We start from the raw sequence: 13,708 nt of genomic DNA, 5'->3' as shown, positions 1-13,708 counted from the left end.
TATGTGGGGTGTGTTAGAACGAGCCGTTTTAGGTAGGCGTGGTTGACTCTTAACTTTCATAAAGAATATCTCTTTGGATTTGAGACTTTAGTCTTTGCAACGTTACAGATCTTCTTTATGCACCAAGAGCTTGTAACACTCCAAAGAGAAAGGAAAAATTGAAATCGCATCATATGACCCCTTTAATAATAATAATAATAAAAATAATAATAAACACATAAAAATAATTTTGCAAGTCTTACTTTATGAAATTCCATTTGGCCCTCCGGCATTGTTCTAGCTTTGTGAATGAACATAATTGGTTCAGTGCCTCTTTAAGTCCCAAATTTCCAATTTTGCTCAGAAAAAGCAAAAACAAAACAAACAAACAAACAAAAAACCCTGAAATTAATTTAAACAAACAAACACACATACATACAGACATTAAAATAAATAAATTAATCTGTTTAGTATAAAATCTGTTTGGTATAAAATTTACAGTAGGAATTTTTGATTTTTGGGGGTATAAAATTCCAATTTGCATTAACATATACAAAATGTATTCTCAGAAATTCTATATACAAAACATATTCATGTATAATGCATGTATAATTGGCAATCATTACAATTTCTCCTGACTTGCATTGAACACTGAGGAAAGAATCTGTCCACAGTGAAAACACACCTCAGAACTTTTATTTTGAGTTCCTATTTGTACATTCAAAATGCAATTCACTTTAGTTTCTTTTACTCTGCTCCTTTATCAAAGTGCCCAGGTTTAGGGTGAGTTTCTGTAAGCCAGAAGTCTGTTGCCTTTGGACATCTGTACCTAACTGCAGCCAAATGCGTCCCTCTGACGAGGCAGGACATGCTGGCTGCAGCTGAAGGAAGGTGACGTATTTTCCAGCTTAAATGAATTTCATTGTGGGATTTTAGGTTTCACGGCAAATTGGACTTGCTTATTCTGGCTATTTTCTCTTCTAGTTTAATTCATATTTTATTTGTGTATAATTTTATTTGTGAATGTGTTCTTAGCAATTAAACAAGTGCTCTGGTATTTTCCATTTGTTTGACCTGTTGCTTGGCATTTGTTTTTCTTTGTTTGCTTATAGTTTTGTGTTTTTGTTTTGTTCATTGTTTTGTTTTTGGTTGGTTTGTTTATTTATTTCTTTGTGTTTATTGTTTATTGTTTTGTTTTGTTCTTTTGTGTTTTGATGTGTTGTGTTTTGTTTTATATTGTTCTGTATCTACTTTTTTGTTTTATTTTGTTTTGTGAGGGACGACTCTTTTGCCACATTCATTGTCTTCCCGCTGTTGAGTGTTAATATTTTGGGTTCAACTGTAACATCGTCTTGTCGCTAACCCTAGCCTTTTATTACCTTTATTGTCTTCTCTTTTACACTGAATAATAGCAAAACATACATGCAAGGTATTGTTCCTTTCTCAAGATAACTTTTCATGTGGTTTTCATACAACCTGTGAAAAATAATGGGCCAGTAAATAATTTTTAATTATAATGTAAAGTAAGGTTTTTAATTTAGTTTGCCCATGTGTTTTAACGAAACATTCTAGATGTTTATCTGTTCATCGAAATTGATATTTTGAGGCTCAACATATAAATTAACTGGAATATACACTAATGGTCAAACGTTTGGAATAATTAAGATTTTTCATGTTTTTGATAAGAAGCCTTTTCAAAAGTATCAAAAATACAGTAAAAAAGTAGTATTAATAATATTAATTTTCCCTTGTAGAATAAAAGTCCTTTCTTTCTTTCTTTTTAAATCTTACTTTCCCCAGACTTTGGAATGGTAGTGTATTACAGTTATAATACAGTTGTATAACAAAAACTGTTTTCAACATTGATAATAATAAGGAATGTTTCTTGAGCAGCAAATCAGCATATTAGAATGATTTCAGAAGGATCATGTGACACTGAAGACTGGAGTAATGATGCTGAAAGTTCTTTTAAATTGTAATAATATTTCAAAATATTACAGATTTTACTGTATTGTTGATCAAATAAATGCAGCCTTGGTCAGCATAAGAGACTTCTTTCAAAAACAGTAATAAATCTTAATTATGCCAAACCTATGACCAGTAGGGTACATAAAAACTATATGCTGCTCTATGCAGATTAGTTGGTTTTGCCCCTCTCGGTGTTCTACCCCCAGCCTGCCTCCTAAACTCAAACTAATCTCTCAGTCTGTCGTGGGACCCTCTGATGTGACCATGGGTCTCTCTAATCTCTCTTGAGTCAGGATGACTTTCTTGACCCAAGTCATGATTCTGTTACTATTATTTTTAAACTTTTTTCCCCGTCTAATTGAATTTAAATGTTTATTTTTCTTCTGAGATGGAATCAACTGCAAGAATTCTGCTGCCTAAATCAATAAAAGTGTAATTCTCTCACTGCAGGAATGTGTGTCTGTCCTCCATTGGTGAATTCAGATTGCATTTTAGTTTGGCTCCTCGGGGGACCCCTGTTGGCTTGTGTAACAGTTTCTATCAATAGTGAAAGCTCTGAGGGCTCAATATAACACAACGCACTCAGGTTGCTGTGTTAAGTTGGCCATTTGCCGAGTAAAGAGTACAGTGCAGGCCAGACTAATGAATCAGAGGGGGTCTTGTAGCTCTGACACAGATTGTCCAAAATTGAATATACTATCTGTTATCTAACTCTGGTTTATCATCTAATGAATATGAATCTTTTGACTGTTAAGTTTGTCTAACCTGCATTTTTCCATGTTAACATTCTCAGATTCCTATCAAAGTTGATGTTACACTGGACTTCAGACCCACTGTACATAGAAAGTTGATTTGCAGCCACTTTTAGCCACCTTAAATCGGCAGAAGAGACAGACGCTGTGTGTTTCAGCGTCTGTATTGTTGCACGCCTGCCAAGAGGTTGCAACATGATGCATAATGAAAAACTCTGGCTTTGTAGTCCAGGGTTTCAATTAATAATTAATAATTTCAATTAATCAACAATTCTGCACAAACATAGGAGCAGATGACTCAAATGTCACTGTATCAGATGTCAAACTGGCAATACGTTTCTCCCTCGTCTTGATGTGACAGAGAATGAAAATAAGGATGGGAAAATAATCAGTTTTACAAATATTAGAATTTTTTTGATGCATATGACTCATATGCTAACCTCCAGACATATAATATAAAGATCTGAAAAATGCATTTTATGCCTTTGACTCCAAATCAAATGGTTGAAACTCATACATGTCACACCCACAGTTGATTTGGTTCAGGAAGGACGATTTCAAAATATTGAATAGACAGTGGTTTGTGGTTACTATTATTGTCACGTCAGACAGTATTTCGCACATGGAAAGATTTCTTCCTGATTTAATTATGTATGGCTTGACCATACTTCCTGTGCATGCAGGTGTCCTCATGTTTACCATGCCACATTTATGCAGCAGTTTGATCCATCCCATTAAACTAATTAATTTAAACTGTTTATGTTGTGAGACACAACAACAAATCTAATAAAGGATGAGGATAAGGCATAAATAGCAAGGAAAGTATAAATAAAGCTTATCAGTTTCATGTTTTGGGATAAATGCTGAAGGTGGATGCAAATCATTCTCTCTGATTAATGTGTGAGTGTTGTTTCACTTGGTGTTAACAAGGTTTTGTTACTGTTGCTTTAGAATCGTTGTTGTTATCTGAATCAATTCTGTTTACAGGTCTTGTTTTTAGACCAGCTGTGTAGTGTAGAAACTGAACTATTGTGGCTGCATCCTTATGATTTGCATATGAGCCATCATGGTTTCATGGTAAATGGTGAGGTCACATTATATAGTGCTTTATAGTATACTGTTTTAAAGCTTCACATTAATGAAAAGGAAATCATGAGGTTTTTTAAAGAGCACATTCTGAGATAGCAACATACAGAATTTGAGTTTGTTTTATAAGGAGGGGTGTCAAGCTCACCCCATTGTTATTGTCATTCAGTGGACTCAATATCTCATTCAAATTACATAATTCATATTGTATTGGTTCATAGGCTTTTTTTCAAACAAAGGAGCCAAGCTTCACAGGTAGATATGATAAACAAAAGCTATCTTTTTTTATTTTTGTATTCAAGCCATCTGGCTGTTTCTGTGATGCTCTCGTCTTGTTAAGTCTTGGCAGCTGTCAGAGTTTGGCTGTGTGGTTTGGTGGTTGAAGAACTAGATTACTGAAATGTTGGTTGGTACCACCCATGATGCAACTCATGAACCATCCCAGTTTTGCAATCAGATCCTTTTGGTGCTTGGCCTCAAAGCACTTTCATTTCATCCATTTCACCATCTTGCAGTACAACAGATGAATGTTAAAGAAATATTGTCACTGTTATAAGGTTTAAAGAGTTAGTTCACCTACAAATGAAAAGTGGATATTCAACAACATCATGTTTGAAACACAAATGAGGATACTTTTAAAATTCTCTCATTTTTGCCCATCATTTTGTAATCCATATGAGTCAAGCGGTTTAATCTACAAAGTCTTCAAAAGAGAGTTTTAAGTTAGGCTTTTATTTACATATAAACATTTATCATGTGCATGTGCAAAAAGCTCATAAAATATGGTAAATAGAAGCTAAACGTGCTTGCTTAAAATGAAAAAAAGCATTAAATTGTTTATGGAATTCTAAATGATATCTGTTCATTATATAAAGCGATCATGTTTCTTCGGAGGACTTTGATTTAACAGCTCAATGAGTACAATTATGATTTTTTTGGGAGAACTATCCTTTTAATAAGTTGTTTTTCAATTTCTTTTTATTCTCTAATATGCACATTTATGCGAAACAAACAAAATGATTGAATAGGTCTTATAGCACAGACAGGATTCATGTACCTTCTTTAAAACTACTGTATGTGAATGCTTTACCTCATCCATTTGTTTAAATGAGGTGTGGATGTTGTGGTAATTTTCAAGGCAAATTAATACAGAAGGCCATTAGATGCACTAAAAGCAAATAGAATTGAACAAAGCCTTCTTCATTTTAATATATTTTAATGGTCAGCTTTTATTACTCATTGGTTGTCTCATTTTCATTTTCAGGAATTTCTCTCTGAAGCAGGGAGTGTCTGCATACAAAATGCTCTGCAGTTTTCTGCTTCATAGGTCAGACACTGGTTTATGTTGTTTCTGTGGCTATGCTCACTCCCATCAAAATTTGTGCAAATTTGTATAAGAATTTGCTTGCATCATTTGACACATCTGGATGAGAGATGTAGACCCTCAACTGGAATAAATATTGACGCATATGCCATGTAGACAGTTTTTGAGGGTCATATGCAAGAGCTCATTTACTGTAGATTTCCAATGTATGCTTAAATAAAACCCAAGACATGAGAGGATATTATGGCTGTGTGTAATGTCTTGGAGAGTGATGTCATGCAGTAACTCTACATGAAATGCTTGTTTTTCTTTTTTCACAGATGTTATTCAGCATGATCATTTTGCTCCCGTTGTTTGTTGATTCATTTCCACAGCATTTCAACTGCTTTTTGTCATTTACCCTAATGATAGATAATGCTCTGTCAAAGATTAAAAACAGCAACTATTGGAAAGAAAAGATAAAAAGCAATCATGAGAAATGTCTTGACTTGACTGGGACTGTTGGCTCATGATGATACCTTGTCTATGCCTTTATTCACTGATTCTGATTGTACACACTGCAGATGCATCGTCCGCCTCTTCTGCTATGAGCATGGGAAGTCCTCGCAGGGCTTTTCCCACCTCTTCCACCTCAGCTTCAGAGCGGCTCGCCGTGCATGAAAGCAGCACCCAGGGAGATGTTAGCAGTCGAAGAAAAGCAGAGGTTCTGGCTGCAGAAAACAAGCTTTCCGGTCGAGAAAAAGGTGGCCAGCAGACCCAGCAGCAACACCAGATGACACCCTCCAAACGGCCTGTCCTCAACATCTCGCCTCCACCCGAGGACCTGTTCGATGAGAGCAACATGTCCTGCCAGGATGAGCTGCTTCTCGACTCGGAGCAGAGTAACAGCATCTGGATGGAAAACTCGGTGTCCAACTTCAGCATTGTGAGCTCCAGCTCCTACAATGACAACACTGAAGTGCCCCGCAAGGCCCGCAAGTGCACCCCGCGACAGAAGCCCGGGCCAAAGCCGGTCCCTGCTGAAGAGGCCAGCATGGATGTCTTTGATGCAGATAGTGCCAAAGGTCCACACTTTGTGCTCTCGCAACTTGGCCCAGACAGCAAGACCTGTTCCAAAGCAAGGTGAGTCATTTAGTATCACAGTACACTTTGGGCCTTATGGCATTCATAAAAACTGAACATTAGAGACAACATTAAGGGAATGTTCCGTTTTATAATTTTGCAAGAATTATAGGAATGTTAGGAATTTGAATGTTCTCAGAACCATCTGAAACAAAGTAGTAACATTTAAAAATGTTAAAAGAAAGTGGCCTTAACTACTATGTACTAAGTACATTTATATTAGTCATTTGATACAATGCACTTATTTTGTACACACGTTTTTACATTGTACTTATATTTTAAAAAATACCTACATGTAATTACATCTGTAATTAATTTCTGTAATTACATGTATAATTACACTGTTGACCCATCCCTTACACCTTAAGCTTAATATAAAGTGGGACAGAATGGCCAAATAAAATGATTCAGAAAAACGTTCCAAAAACGATGTTTAAATGATGAACGTTTTGAGAACGTTATTAAAAACCAGATCACTTTGAATGAACATTCTATTAACGTACTGAAAGAATGTTTGTTCATAACTTTGCTAACGCTCCCATTAAGTTATGAAAATGTTATTTCTATTTCATATTTCTTCATATTTCTATGAATATGAAACCAATATGTTCCCTGTTATCTGGGTTCGTGCAAGTGTGTTCACACATCAAATAGACGTCTCTGAGATGTACATGCGGTATCAGGGAAGTTTTGCCTTTATGTTCCGAGATATAAAGTACAAACGGGATTATATGACATGGCTTTTAAAATCTGAATAGATTTTAAAACACTGGGTATTGTACACCTTTGGTGACTTTGTAAATAGTTACAAAAACTGGGCATCGTGCACTAAATTCTACACTATTGAGGATCACACACTAGCAGACATTCAAGTTGTTCCAAAGCGCTACGAACTCATGCAGAAACATTGCTAGGAGGCACATGACAAACAAATAAATAAATAAATACAATTTGGCTCAAAATATCATATGTTTGAGCTCCTTCGACTGGATTAACTGGAATTTTCTGTAAAAATCTCTCAACTCCGATGGCTGAAAATCTGCAATCTGGCTCTGACTTTTGGTAACTAATTTGGGCAAAAATTATGTAGTATTTTCCAGCCTCAAGTCAAACAGTTATTTGAAGAGTTAATGGTGACAGAAATTTTATTTCTGGAAAAATTAAAGGTCCATAAACCGCCATTAAAGTAGCTTGTAACTGATGTTCACCATCTTTGTTTCATAGCTCTGATGGACCACAAGCTTCTGGCCTTAAAGGTGGGATACTGTCTTGTCAGTATCCTCAGAAAAGTGAAGGGAAAGAACTGAAGATTGTGGTGCAGCCTGAGACTCAGCATAGAGCGCGTTACCTGACTGAAGGCAGCCGTGGGTCTGTGAAAGACCGAACACAGCAGGGTTTCCCTACTATCAAGGTGGGTAACACACAGTTATTTAAACCAGAATAACCTAGAGCAGGTAAGAAGGGTACTATTCATCCCTAGTAAAAAAGTAATAGTATGAAATAAATGTATTTTAAATACAAGTATAGTTCAAATCTATTAACATATTTACTAACATATCACTCGAGACTTACTGATATAAAAATTATAATAAAATGCTATTTTGAGTACTACTTGTGCACAATGCACGTTTCTTAATATTAAACCTAAAATGTGTTTTAATGTCACTATTGATGAGGATTGTATGATCTTTGAATAAGCAAGAGATTTAAAGTGCACCTAAAGTATACTTGCAATAGTTCCACTTAGCACAATAAAATATACTTCAGTACATTAAAGTGCATTAAAGTACAATATTAGCTGTTCAAACTTAGCAGACTTTAAGTATACCCATTTAGGATACCAAAAGTATAATTGCAGGGTATTTTTATTAAGTGCATAATGTCATGTAGATGTATTTGTAGTATACTCCGAATGAAATAAATGTATTTCAAATACATTTTAGTATATTTATTTTTCACTAGGGATTTCTTTATGTGGATCCTTACAATGTGGAGGAAAAAACTGAGTGCCAAGTCTTATGGTTCTTACTTTTCACTGTTGATAAAAGGATGCATGTTACTCTGTTAACCGCAAGTTTCTTGATCCTCGCAGCTCGAGGGTGTGAAGGAGTCAGTGGTCCTGCAGATTTTTGTGGGCAATGATGCTGGACGTGTAAAGCCCCATGGCTTCTACCAGGCTTGCAGAGTTACAGGCCGTAACACAACCGCCTGTAGGGAAGTGGACATCGAAGGCACCACTGTCATCGAAGTGCCTCTGGATCCCAGCAGCAATATGACTCTGGCGTATGTAAAGACATGTCAGCTTCGTAGAATTGCGTCAGACTTTCGAGCTTTGCATTCAGAGGCTGTAGTGACCAAATGTGGTTGGAAGTATTGATATTGACAATGACCAGCTGACGTTCGGGTGTCTGTACAGTGTTGACTGCGTGGGGATCCTAAAGCTCAGGAATGCCGATGTGGAGGCCCGTATTGGGGTGGCTGGATCTAAGAAGAAGAGCACCCGTGCCAGACTGGTGTTTCGAGTCAACATCCCACGACCGGATGGCTCTGTGCTCACGTTACAGACCTCTTCGTCTCCCATACTGTGCAGTGAGTGGCTTTGGGTTATTCATAGCATCTCCCTGCTGGCGAGCCCAGCTGGTGCTCTCATCACATAGGAGAGGTAGGGATTAGAAGGGGGTTTAATGAATGTTTATATTATTAAGGCCATAGAGCCAAAAAAAAGAATGAATCCAAGGCAGAGCATCAGGTGCCTACTGAAGAGAGCTACTAGGTTTGTGGTGAATTGCACTACTTCGTTTTGAAATTGAATTTCAGTGTCACCAGCAAGTAGAGGAGTATTTCAGGTTGATTGTAATTTAAGTTCTGCTGACACCATCTGTAGCATTCTGCTGATTATCACAGGAAATGATTTTGATTGTGTTACTAAGGACAGAAAACACATTTGCATTAGGATTCTAAAGGAATAGTTCATCCGAAAATGAACTTTTGTTGAAAATTAACTCATCCTCTCAGGCCATCCAAGCCTAGATGTTGATGAGTTTGTTTCTTCATCTGAACAGATTTGGAGAAATGTAGCATTACATCACTTGCTGAGCAATGGATCCTCTGCAGTGAATGGGTGCCGTCAGAATGAGAGTCCAAACAGCTGATAAAAACATCACAATAATCCACAAGTAATCCACACCACTGCAGTCCATCAGTTAATGTCTTGTGAAGTGAAAAGCTGCGTGTTTGTAAGAAACAAATCAACACATTTTTAGCTTCAAACTGTTGTTTGCGGCTAAAGTATGAGTCCTCTAACCATAATATTGTCATAATATAAGTCGTTTCATCTGAATCAGGAGAGAAATATGCACAGATCAAGCACTGTTTACAAGTGAAAACTGTTCTAAACCAATATGTTGGCGGATTTTGGTGGGGGTTGGATGTTTTCACTGGATGAGGGGTTATTATGGATATTTTGGCCCAAAATGATGGTTTAAATAAATAAAAAAAATGTCATAATGATTAATTTGCTTCATACAAACATGCAGCTTTTCACGTAACAAGACGTTAAATGATGAATTGGAGTACCGTGGATTATTGTTATGTCTTTGTCAGCTTTTTGGACACTCATTCTGACGGCACCCATTCGCTGCAGAGGATTCATTAGTCTTAAAGATGTGAAACTCTTGGTGTAAAATGCTGAAGAACAGTTAACACTAAAGTAAATAATGCAGACACAATACAACTATGTGTATGTTCACGATTAATTGCAATTAATTTGATTATCATGTAATTCATTTTTGATTCAGATTTTTAATCGATTGACAAGTTTATACTAATTCACTTATAATAAATGAAGCAATTGTACCACACCATTAAATAGCAAAAATGTGAAGCTTGCCTACTTACCATGCATTACCAGCATAATACCTATGTTCCTTCATGGTTTCCATGTATGGATACAAAGCAAAAACAACCAGGTTTTTCACTAGCTGATTTGGCTATATGGCTTTGTTGACCTGCACATAATGTCAGATGTGCGGAAACTAAGTATTTAGTCATAGTCTGCTGCACAGAAACGTTGTTACCTGGCTGTGTATCCTAATGGTCGCTTTCTCTCTTTCTCCGATTGGTTCTGTTTTTATAGCCCAGCCTGCAGGAGTACCTGAGATTCTCAAGAAGAGCTTGCACAGCTGTTCGGTTAAAGGGGGGAGTGAAGTCTTTATTATTGGAAAAAACTTTCTCAAAGGAACCAAGGTCATATTTCAGGAGAATGCTTCAGGTATCTCTACATGTTAAAAAGTGTCATGCCCTGTTCTGTGCAGATTTCCCTGCACTGTTTAACCTCTGCCTCTTTGACTGCAGCAGACGATAAATCCTGGAAGGCAGAGGCTGACATTGACATGGAGTTTTTCCATCAGGTAAGCTATAGCATCTGCTGCGTCTATTATTTGACTGTGTGGGCTGATCAAGCACTGCAAAAATAGAGGCAACTTTGCACGTCACAGACTTTGGTGTCCCCAATTGTTGCCTGACATGAATATGGAAAGAGCGGCAGATTAATGACCTACATAAACAAACAGTAAACAATATGGTTTTAGTTCTTTTTGATTAAGTGTTTTGAATATATCTGCTTTTGCAATGACACTGCAGTGATCTTTGTAATTGTCAGTGTTTTGCAACAAAATGCATGGTCTGACATCCCATTTGATTTGCAGGTGATTTGAGTGAATCATATCAAATTGTCTGATAATCTTCTTTGAAGTCACATAAAGTACACAAACCATTAAATTGTGTATATACCAGACACCAGTAATTGTTGCTCATTAATGATGTTATGAGCAAAATAGTCAGATTCAACTGCAATAAGTAAATAAATAAATAAACTGTGCATTTTTTTTTCAATCTTTGACTTTTTCACCTTTTAGAATCACCTTATTGTCAAAGTCCCTCCATATCAAAATCCAGCTATCACATCTCCTGTATCTGTTGGTATCCATGTTGTTACGAATGCTGGACGTTCCCATGATGTTCAACCATTTACATACACTCCAGAGCCAGGTCAGTGCAATCTCCATTGTAAACATGACTCTTAATCACAACAGGTTTGCTAAAAAAGTGCTTCCCAACCCCGTTCCTGGAGGCACACCAACAGTACACATTTTGGGTGTCTCCCTTATCTAACCCATCCATATCAGAACTTGGAGTCTCTACTAATGAAGAGTTGAATCGGGTGTGTTTCTTTTGGTAGAGTTTGAAAATGTATACTGTGGGTGTGCCTCAAGGAACAGGATTGGGAACCATTCATAAAAATCACTGATCTAGAAACATGCTTTTTTTACAGTTGTCGATTCTTCTGTGAAAAAGGAAGTCTTGCCTCCAGTGACACCTTGTTGTTTTGAACAAATGAAAGGTGAGCAAACATCTGTGTCTATTAGCATTACGTAATATTGCTGAATGACAGACATGGTTATGTAAGTGTCACTGGCCCCGTCTTTTGTTTCATATAGTAATAGATACTGCCTTGATGACGCCAGTTTTGCCTCTTGTTAAACGAGAAGAGGTCACTCCAATGGAGGTCTCCAGTAACCCCTCGGCCTTCAAGGTTTGTATAAATCATGAGACAGAAACCACCACAATAAATCAGTCCCTATTTCCGTATATTTTGATAAATGCCTTTGTTATCTTGTTTGCAACCCAACAGACCTCTGAAGTCATCAGTTCAGCCCAGCAAGCCTTAGAGATGAGTGCAGAGATCTCCACCAATAACTGCAAATTTTCCAATCCGCTGGCACACCAAACAAGAGAACAGGATCAATCTCAGAGCTCTGTCTTTTCCAGCAAAGAACCATTCAGCACCATCCAGGAACAGAGTCTTGCACCCAGTGGCTCTTTTCATGTGCCTAATAAATCTCTCCTCCAGCAAGGAGTTCAGCCATTCCTCTTGGAACACAGAGAGAGTCTTGGACAGGAGAGGACAGGCAACAGTGGCGGTTCAGTGGTGGGGCTCTCCCAGATTGATGACAACTCGCAGCAGCAGCTCTCACTTCTACCTCCAGATGAGGTCGCACAACTGGAGCAGGCCGTAAGGCAGCTGCAAGCGAAGGGATTCTGCAACATCCATCTCCAGAGTGAGAATTCACTGTCAAAACAAAGACACCATCAACTTCAACAGCAGCAGCAGCAAATCCAACAACAGCAGCAGCAAATCCAGCAGCAGCAACAGCAAATCCAGCAACAGCAGCAGCACATCCAGCAACAAGAGCAGCAAATCCAGTTGCAGCAGCAGCAACACCAGCAGCAGCAAGCTTTGGAGAACCTTCAACATCAGCTCTTTCAGCCCCAGGTTCAAATCCATTGTAGTTCAGAGCAGCAGAGCTCCTCCCAAGGTATGGTTCAGAATGGAAGCTCTCTCTTCCAGCAAACCCCATCACAACAACAGCAGCAGCAGCAGCAGCAGCAACAAGCATCCTTGTTTCAACAAGCAACTGACTTTCTTCAGCAGCAGCCCAGTCATTCCTCGCCTTCTCTGTTTCACAACCCTACAGCCATGACCGAAACCCAAAGCCCTCAGGAGGCTCTTTTCCACACACAGAAGACCTCACCCAATCAGGATCAGGTCCAAGCTTCGCTTTTCCAAAGCAGTCTCACGGTTCTCGGTGGGTCCAACGTGTCAGCGGAAGCTCAGCCCTCTGCGACCAATATGTTTCTTTCCCAAAATGCCATACCAGGTCAACTTGCTGTTAACGCCGGCCAGCCACAGCAACTGGCCTTTCTCACTTCTATGCAGACATCTTCTCTCGAGGCACCATCTGTATTTCAGACTCCACCCCAACTGTCCCCCATTCAGCAAGGCACTCCAATGGAGCAGCAACAATCACCACAGCGAGCCCAACCTGGCTCCATGTTCCAGAGCATCTCCCAATCACCAAGCAAACTCCCCCCTGGTCAGCAGCAGCAGGCTAGTCTACTCCTCGGATCCTTAAGTTCTCCAGTGACACAAGAGCAAACCTCCAACCTGCTATTCGGTGGCCAAGTCCAGATAGGATCAATGAACAACAACAGCCTAGCTTCTCCAGAACAACAGAACACTTCCCTTCCCTTCTCTCAGGACGGCATGGTTACAGTCAGGCAGCAGGAGTCGTCTGAACCCATGACATTTCAGGATCAAACTACTATGGTGGTCAACCCGTCCTCGAATAAGCCCATCTTCCAAGACCAGCAACCAATGCAGTTGGCACCAAGTTCTGGTACAGCCCCTTCCCAGTCTGTAAACCTCTTCATGGCCCAATCCAGCATGCAAGGGGGTATGGCTTCTCAAGAACCCCTTTTTGCACCACAAAGTGATGTAACCAGAATTCAGACTAGCACTTCCTCTCCAGTACAACAGCCTTGTCAACTCTTTCAGACCACAATGAGTGGAAGCCTCAACCAGCCCAATCAGAATCAGCAGCCAGACCTGTTCCTCTTTGAGATTCAGAACGGTTAG

At 38.6% G+C, this 13,708-nt stretch overlaps 1 protein-coding gene across 1 annotated transcript in view; it reads left to right on the top strand.

Annotated features, from left to right (window-relative positions):
* The window catches only part of LOC107738361 (nuclear factor of activated T-cells 5-like), a 36,919-nt gene extending 23,211 nt beyond the window's left edge, over nt 1-13,708 (top strand). Inside the window, exons 3-12 of the mRNA XM_016550110.1 lie at nt 5,673-6,231; nt 7,456-7,642; nt 8,324-8,514; nt 8,648-8,820; nt 10,367-10,501; nt 10,585-10,640; nt 11,148-11,280; nt 11,564-11,632; nt 11,730-11,824; nt 11,924-13,708. Of these exons, the coding sequence (XP_016405596.1) occupies nt 5,673-6,231; nt 7,456-7,642; nt 8,324-8,514; nt 8,648-8,820; nt 10,367-10,501; nt 10,585-10,640; nt 11,148-11,280; nt 11,564-11,632; nt 11,730-11,824; nt 11,924-13,708 (3,383 nt within the window). The remainder of the gene's footprint in view (nt 1-5,672; nt 6,232-7,455; nt 7,643-8,323; nt 8,515-8,647; nt 8,821-10,366; nt 10,502-10,584; nt 10,641-11,147; nt 11,281-11,563; nt 11,633-11,729; nt 11,825-11,923) is intronic.

This window comes from Sinocyclocheilus rhinocerous, unplaced genomic scaffold, assembly GCF_001515625.1.
Source record: "Sinocyclocheilus rhinocerous isolate Xijiao unplaced genomic scaffold, SAMN03320098_v1.1 scaffold1065, whole genome shotgun sequence".
Classification (NCBI taxonomy): Eukaryota; Metazoa; Chordata; class Actinopteri; order Cypriniformes; family Cyprinidae; genus Sinocyclocheilus; species Sinocyclocheilus rhinocerous.
Note: the sequence above shows the minus strand (reverse complement) of the source record. Positions and strands in the feature narration are given on the sequence as shown.